The sequence below is a fragment of the Elephantulus edwardii genome, unplaced genomic scaffold (genome assembly GCF_000299155.1).
Source record: "Elephantulus edwardii isolate Elephantulus edwardi_28Jun2011 unplaced genomic scaffold, EleEdw1.0 scaffold00076, whole genome shotgun sequence".
In the NCBI taxonomy this organism is placed as follows: domain Eukaryota; kingdom Metazoa; phylum Chordata; class Mammalia; order Macroscelidea; family Macroscelididae; genus Elephantulus; species Elephantulus edwardii.
Genome location: NW_006399826.1, coordinates 4,605,994 through 4,614,778, shown reverse-complemented (window position 1 = coordinate 4,614,778; position 8,785 = coordinate 4,605,994). Strand labels below are relative to the sequence as shown.

At 44.9% G+C, this 8,785-nt stretch overlaps 1 protein-coding gene across 3 annotated transcripts in view; it reads right to left on the bottom strand.

The window, feature by feature from the left end:
- Positions 1-8,785, bottom strand: part of FHOD3 (formin homology 2 domain containing 3) — a 535,358-nt gene that overhangs the window by 70,320 nt on the left and 456,253 nt on the right. For all 3 annotated transcript variants that reach the window (XM_006889190.1, XM_006889191.1, XM_006889189.1), the window contains one exon: positions 3,620-3,898. In XM_006889190.1, the coding sequence (XP_006889252.1) occupies positions 3,620-3,898 (279 nt within the window). The remainder of the gene's footprint in view (positions 1-3,619; positions 3,899-8,785) is intronic.

Below are 8,785 nucleotides of genomic sequence, written 5' to 3'. Positions count from 1 at the left end.
TGGAGGCAAGGATTCTGGGGCTTCGTCTGACATACTTTGGACATGTTGCCAGGAGGGACGGGTCCTTGGAGAGGGACATCATGCTTGGGAGGGTTGAGGGGCAACGCAGGAGGGGAAGACCCTCTATGAGATGGATTGATTTGGTGACTGGGGTAATCGGGATGGGTATGTCAGAGGCGGTGCGGTTGGCGCAGAATAGAGCAGAGTTTAGGGCTGTTGTGCATAGGGTCGCTATGAGTCGGAAACGACTCGACGGCACATAACAACAACAACAACAACATCTTTTTCTGCTCAAACTCCTCTAATTGCTCCAAGTTCCACTCAGAGAAATAGCCAGTGACCTTACAGTGTTCTCGGGGTCTTATATGATTCCCACCTTCTTTCACACTGAAGCTGCTTCAACCACAGTGATCCTTGCCCTTCCTGGAATTCACCAAGCATGGCCTGTCCTCGGGGCCTTTGTCTTTCCCGAGGCACACGGTTTCCAGTGAACCAATCACCTGTTGTCTTCTCTATCTTCCTTAGGTCTTTGCTCAGATAGGGCCATCTCTGTGAGGTCTAACTAAACTGAAGTGTTAGTTAAAAGTGTGCAATCATTTCCCAGCATCAGCTATCATCCTTGTCTGCTTTCTTTTTCAAGACAACATTTTATACCGTCTAATCTTTTGTGGGTTCTATTCACTTTCACAGTCTATTTTCTTTCTTTTTATTCAGATTCCCTAATTTCTACTGATCTGTTTTCTAGTTCAATGATCTCCAATCTCCTTTTACACCCATTAGTAAGTGTCTTATTTTGTTTATTGTCATTTTCAGGTCCATAATTTCCTCCCTTGGTTCTTTTTTGTATCTTCTATCTCTTGGCTAATATTTAGATTTTTTTTTTCATGTCTTTCCTGAGTATTCACAACTGCCTATAGAAGCATTTTGATGATTGCTGCTTGATAATTCCAACAAATGACTCATCTTTTTGCATCTATTGATCGACTCTTCTCATTCAAGCTGTGATTGGCCTAGTTCTTGGTATGTGGACTGATTTTTTTTAATTGTATCCTGGGCATTTGGGGTATGATGCTGTGAGACGCTTGACCATATTTAATCTGTTCTCTTCGCAGGTTACCTCTCTAAGGTATAAGGTTTAGGACTGGGTGGAGGTCAACGTCCAGTTCCTGCTAGGTTCTGCTGTTGTCATGTCAGCAAGGGTGCTGATTCACACTACCCTCACTGCAGATAGAAAAACTGGAAATCCGCTCCCTCCGTGCCATCTTTCTGGTAAGTACAGCACTGACTCACAATTCTGCACTGCCTCCGAGTGGAGGTAGAGGTCCAGCTTCCCGCCTGACTGCCCTGACTCTGGCTTGTGGGAGAGAAGTGCTGCCTAGCCCTTCTGCCCAATGCTTTATTCAGTCTTGTGGGTGCTGAAGAGGTACGGAGGCTTAACTCCTTGTTGCCTACTATTGGCTTCAAGGGTTGTGGCAGAATTTCTGACTAGCTCTTGCCCACTGCCTTGTTAAGTCTCACTTGTGCTGCTGAGGATGGGAATCTCACTAATATGATCTTGATTGGGAAGTCAGAATATTCCTTGCTTTTGCCCAGCAGGGAGTGGAATATTCATTTTCTGCTGACCTGGGTGGCACCAGCAGGCAGGAGGCTCCACTTTTGTTCTCATGGGGAGCTCTTGTGGAAACCGGATGTTCCAGTTGGCCCTGTTGAAATGGTGGCTTGAGGAATAGTTTTGCCACTGATATTTAGCTAGAGCAGGATAAATGTTAATCAACAAAAAGCTATTCCTTTGTTAGATTATTCTCTTTCTAGTCTTTAGGTTAGGGCTAAGGGCTTTCCCAGGAACTTTCTGGCCCTGGAAACCTGTGAAGTACCCTTTGGGCGATATGAGAAGCAACATGGAAGCCAAGGTGCTCACTGTGGTGTACTGCCTCATGCTCCAAGGTCTCCAGGATGTCTGCCTTCTTCCTTACACCTTTCAGAGTCTTCCTATGACTCTTTGTTTAACTATATCCTGGGAAGTTTAATTTTAAGAGATATCCCCTTGGAGAAATGGGGCTCATTTTTCTTAGCCAAATGTCTCTCCCTGCATTTATTCACCATTGATTTCCTGAGCTTGTACTACATTCTGGGTCCCCAGACATGAATCAGGGGTGCACAATGAACAAAGATATCCCTGTCCTCACAAAGCTTGTGTGTGAGAGAAGGTAAAATGTAAGTAATTACAACAAAGGGTGATGAATCTACAACAAAGATGGAGATAGAGAGGAATAATCACCAATCAATTAACCAATAAATACAGCCACACAGAGTAAGCTGAATCTCTCTCACATATCACTGAGTAAAAGAAACAACTGTTAAATATAAAACTGGAATAAATTTAATTGCCTCTAGGTCTCCTTTGTGATTTGACAACATTTTGGAATGCGAGAACTAGTATAATAGACTTACCCTGAGTCCACAGCTGCCAAAGTCCCTGTGAGTTGTAGGACTTTTTAAGAACCAATATACTACTACAAAGGAACATGACCAAACCTTTCAACCACACCAGAGTAAAGCAGAAAATAACTGCAAAGCCCTCATTCTCGAGTCTGCACACACTTGGACAAACCTACTATTGGTAGAAAGTCAATAGTTCCTTGAGTGGAAACAGAGTCTCCATTTTTGGAAAGTTGTCCTTATTTGGAAGAATACTAGACAATCTGACCCAAGAAAGTTCAGGTCCCTGGCTTGTTTTTACTAATCCAATTTGTTGATATATTTTAGGATAGCTAAACCCAGTTATTATGAATAAAGCTATTCATAATAAATGAAGCCTGATTTTAAAGACAAACTGACTAGTCTCATATGCCTACTCCTCACTTATTAACCACCTCACCCGTCTGGCAGGAATGAATGCTGATGGGGTCCCTGACCATCAGACCTTATATGCATATGGAAAGGAAGCTTCTATTGCATAGCATTTCAGCACCTGGGGGTGGGGGGTGCCAGGCAGAGCAGAGGTGGGGCTGGAGTATAATTAGCAGGTCTGGTATTCTGCCCAGAAGGTCCCAGGTGCCCACAAGAGCCTGAGGGCTGTGGCTGTGACTACTGGCATCTTACTGAGAGGTCACTTTCAAGGCTAAGGTGGAAGCAGGACCCCAGAGATTGGCCCTAGCTGCAAAGGTCATGTTCAGAACAAGCCCTGAGACTGGCTACCTGAAGGCCTGGGGCCAGTGGGGCCCTCAAATTAATTGACCAGCATCCCCTTATGCTTCCTCATTGCCCTCTCCTGTGTGGAGGTAGTCAGACCTGGATGGGCTTGGGTTAGTGGGTGGGTGGCCAATGGCAGCAGGACTTTAAACTCAAGGGCAGAAGGCAGGCCTGCTCATCATTGCCTGGAAGGAAGTTCTGAACTGTTGATTGTTAAACATATAGAAGAGGGTTTGTCCTCTGCGTATAGAATAGGAAGCCTCTGCTGATTTAATCACATGGCCACATTCCTCACCTCCAGAGACTGGGTGACACAGCCCAGGTAGAGAGCTGACCCAATAGGGACCTTGACAAACCAACTCCCCTTGCCTCCCCTCGCCCGAGGTTTCTTTAGAAAGTGTGTATTCAGAAGAGGAGCCTCGTTTACCAGTTCCTCGGTCCCTGGAGACCTTGTCCTCCTTCTCCTCCCTTTCCAACGTGCTGCTGGAGGACGAGATGCTGGAGCAGTTGTCCCTCTCGTTCACCTCCTCGTTCTGCCGCTCTTTTTCACTGAGGGAGGCTCGCTCTTCTGGCTCTTGCTCAAGCACTTGCTCTGCTTCGCTCTCTGCTTCTACGGGGGTTATTTTCTGGCTCGTCTCATCAGCAACCTGCCCCACTTCGGTCTCCCGTTCTGCCTCTGTTTCGGGCTCAGGATCCCCAGCACTTGCTAGTGGAGACAACAATGGGGATAATATTTACAACACTAATTTCCTCAAAATATAAAATGGGATGTGGAAATGGATATGAGGATATCAGGCTGACCTATGATTTCTAAACATATTCCTCTCAGTATTCCTAAACCCTGGTTATTCCAACACTAGGTGACATACTCCTATAATGGGCTTTTGCAGATAAAATAGGAGTCCTAAGTCAGACTTTACAATATAGAGATTATCCAGGTGGGCCTGAGCCTATCAGATGAGTGTTTTCAAAGTAGACCAGAAGTCAAGGAGACTAGAAACATGAGAAGGATAAGAATTCTGCCCTGGGAGATGGAAGGGGTCATATGATAAAGAATGCAGATGGCCTCAAGAAGCACAGAATGACCCTCAGGTGAAAACAAGGACTTCAGTTCACCAAGTGTGAGAAACGGAGATCTGTTAACAATCTGAGTAAGCCTGGAAGGGAGTTCTTCTCAGAGTCTCCCAATAGGAAAATTATGTCAACCTTGATTGACCCTAAGCAGTGAATGCAGTCAAGCTTGTAATGAATGGAAACCAAGTTAATAAGTGAATGCTACTTTGAGTTGGTAAATTTGTCATATAGCAATAAAAAACTAATAATTCTTTTATGACTCCTTGGAGAAATGAAAAAAAAAAATATCAACACAAATTGGCAAAAATGTAGCAGCCTCATCTTGTCTGAAACCAGTGTCTAAGCCAGTGAGGCCATCACCCAATGCTTGGATTATGTTTGTTTATAATATGACCTTGACCCATAATGTAGAAAGCTATTTAGCAAAATTCTTCAAGCTCATAGAGCTCTCTGTGTTGGAGAGTTGATGCCTGTAAAATGCCAGTGAGACCATCTAGAGAACAAGACAACAGCAGAGTCTGGTTTATACATGTTTCTATTGAGCAAATACTTAGCTATAGCTATTACATCATTTGATGAGCAGCAAAAGTACTGAGAAAGCTCCTCATTGATCAAAATGGCAAGGTTTCAAAGACCAAGTCATTATGTGAATGTCAGCATTTTGTGAAAATGGATGATGATGACCACAACAGATTACACAATGGAGGATGACTACATCATTACGTAACTGTCAAATTACATCATTACATAACTGGTACATTACATCATTACATAACTGGTACATTACATCATTATCTAGTCGAGCTGATACATAATCTTAACCATCACAGCCAGCCTTACTCTGGCCTCACACCTTAGCATACATCACTGTCAGACACATGGCTAATGCTAACAAATAGCAGGAGAGTAAACTTCTTACCATTGTGGTAAATACAAATTGTCAGATAACAAGATGGTCAAAAGAGAAGAAAGGGTGCAAAGCACTTCGAGGCAACTGCCATATGGGACAGTCAGAGGCGGATGGTGATTCTTCTGAAAAGGTGTCACTCACTCACTAAGTCACTCACTGCTTCAAGTCAGGGCTCACTCATGGCTGACCCCCGAGTGGGCTTTCTGAGACTGTAATTCACATGGGAGGAGATTGCTCATCTTTATTTCAAGGAGCACTGGGTTAGCAGTATACCTTCCTACAGACTATGCCACTCTAATTCCCTCTGACAGGGTGTAGAGCTGGGAAGATGTAAGACTGTGTGGCACCCTGACAGTGGCACTAAGCATTGTGCCCGAGTCCTAGGCTTAAGCCGTAAGAAGCAATTAAGAAATTAATGCAGGATTTGCATTGGGCTGACCTGTAAGCTGAGTACATAGGTGCTGTGAGAACAGGCAGCTCAGATGAGAGGTGCTAGGTAAGGTTCCATCACACCAGGCATGGGCATTGCTATGGGCAGGGGCCCATCTCTCTTTAGCATGAAGTGGTTCCTTCAGGACCTGTGCGGTCCCACTCAGCCACCCTCCACTTAATGTCTGCCCGAAGGCTGTCTCCGTCTGAGAATGAGTCAGGGAGTTGGGTAAGTAGGTGGGGTAAGCAGTGGTGGGGTAGTGTGTTTTTTTTCTTATCCTCTTGGGTCACTTTCAGATGTGACAAAGATGAAATATCCCCCCAAGGGCATCATCCCAAGCATCTGCCACTTAAGGATAGGGGTCTGGAGTGAAAGCTTCTCCCTTTATCCCTAAAGTCACAGCTTCTTTACATGCTGTTTGTCTTCTGCTGGGCTCTTGGCTTGAAAAGACAGAGGGAAAGCAGCCCAAGCCCTCTGTTGTCCAGTGGCTGTCCCCACTGTTTCCCCAAGAGGAATGATTCAGGAACTGGTGGTTACAAGGGCAAAATGTCAGCACTAGCGGTCCCTGGAGAATGCCAATGATCACATTAGCAATGAGCCCACATGCCCAAGAATGGCATGTCACACACTTTTCCTTAAAAGCAAAAACTGGGCTGTGCGCAGCTAAGGGGAAACATGCCTTTCCGAAGAACTCCCTTCAGCACTGAAGGCATTTTTATGGTAATTCTTGTTCATCTGATAATAGATACTTAGCAGAGAGATACAAAACTCTCCTAGTTCTACAAGTACGGTAAAATAAGGGCTTAGCAGCGCCAGTGTCATCCACTTGGCTGACAGAAAGCATATGTTTCTGTACACATTTACTTCAGACCAGCCACATCAAAACGGAAATGTGTTTCCAACAGCCTAGCATGTGGCAGGCATTTTAATCGGTGAGCATATGGTGAAAGTTGGCAACAGCATCTCCGTATGGCTTTGTCACTGGCAGCGAATGGCATCTACTTACCAGCCCCAGTTGTGGTTGGTGTTGTTGATAAGTACCATCGAGTCAGCATCGACTCATAGTTGACCCTCCAGAGGGTTTTCTGAGACAGTAAATCACACAGAAGGGAACTGATTACTCATTTTTCTCCTGTGGAGCAGGAGATGGATTCAAACTGCATGCCTTGAGGATGTAACTCCTTACCACTAAGCCACCAGTGCTCTCCACTAGTCCCACTGGAGGCTAAAATTCAAAGACTAAACCCACTGCTGTCAAATTAATTCTGACACAGTGAGCATCCAGGACAAAGGAGAAATGTCCCATAGAGTTTCCAAGGCTGCAAACCTTCATGGAAGCAGATGGTCACATTTTTCTCCCATGGAGCAGCTAAAAGGTTTGAACCACTGACCTACTGGTTAGCAGCCTAACATTTTAAGCACTGAGCCAGTGCTTACTTCAGAGGAAGCAAGACATATGAAGGGGTGGGAGTTTCATTAGCTGCTTCATCTCCATTAATTTCCACTAGATGCTTCATTTGTGCTGTAAAGACATGTATCTATTGTTGGGCTTCTTGCTACTTTATATACAGAACTCCGTGCAAGCTGCAAGCCTGTTGCTGTTGTCAGGCGCTGTTGAGCTGGTTTTAACTCAGAGGGTTCCTGTGGATCCAAGATTGAAGCACTGCCCGAGACGGCACCATCCTCACAAGTGTTACTATATTTGTTTATTGTTGCACCCACTTTGTCAACTCTTCTTACTGAGGGTCTTCCTCTTCTGCTCTGAATCTCCACTCTGCCAACCACTTCTCCAGGGACCAGCCCCTCCTGGGAATACCCAGTCTCACACTGCTTGCAGAAACGCCCTGACTGTATCTCTATCAGGACAGATCTGGATGTTCTGGATGTTGTTACTGTGTTCCATTGAGGCTGGACCCACCCATGGCTGACCCTCCAGCGGATTTTTAGAGGCAGTTAATCTCCTGGGAGGAGACTGCCCATCCTTGTCATTGTTTCATAACAATGAAAGAATTTTTCTTTGACTTTTCAAAGAGAAGAGTGTACTGGCGGGGGAGGGGTGGGCAGGGAGAAAAGTGCAACAATGAATGAATGAATGGAAATCCAAAGTCTCTGTAAATTTTCATTGAAATTAATAATAAATTTTTTTTAAAAAAAGAAAAAACCAACAACAATAACAACAACAACAACAAATTAATCAGTGTTTGACTGGACAGGAGTAGTTGTGGACATCCAAGCTGTGGGAAATCCACATAATCCCAAGAAAAAACAGTGCAGTTAAATATCAATGTATATACATATATATGATCCAAACTTCACAGACTCAATCATTGAACCTTTGATTCAAAACAATAAGGTGGCTTCTTTCTTCCTTTACTGCTAAGAGTCAGTCATTTCCAGAACCAGCCCCTGACAAAAACACATGACTCAATGTCAATGAAGTCTGACTGCAAAGCTACGGCATGTGACACTGCCCCAATGATGAACAAACCAGACGATGTTCACACACAGTCAAATCAAGCAAATCTGCCAGAGGCTGAGAATGAAGGCAATAAATGAAAGCAAACATCTCAGTCCTGACCTAGCAGACAACCCACGGGTCATCAACATGGTGCACAGCCTGCTTCCAGAGAGCCCTCCCTTGCAAGGGACACCAGGGCCCAGACCAAGAACCTTGAGAGAAGGATCTGGAACGCTAAGACGGTAATGGCTGCTTCAAGCAGGGCTCATCCTGATTTCATCTCGTCTGAGATGACCCAACAACATCTGCGTCACAGGCAAACCACACTTCCTGCTGGAAACAGCTTAGGCATGCATGTGAGCTATAGGATGAGGCTCCTAGCTGGCAAGGAATAAATCACCAGGGGTTATGTGCGGCAGACGGGGTCTGCGGGAGGAAGAGATGCATGCCTATCAATGGTGCGCAGGAGGACTAAGAAGACTGAGGACACAGCCCTGCTGGGCAGCACAGGGAAAGTGGCGGATTTTGGACATGGAGAGCCTTTTTCCCATCTTAGGTCATTAGCAAGGGGACAAACAGTGTCAGCCTTTGAGGAGGATATAAGGGTCTGCAGAACCACAACAAGATAAAGGAGAATAATCCAATTGAAAAATGAGCACAGGATATGAACAGACACTTCACCAAGGAAGACATTCAGATGGCCAACAAACACATGAAGAAA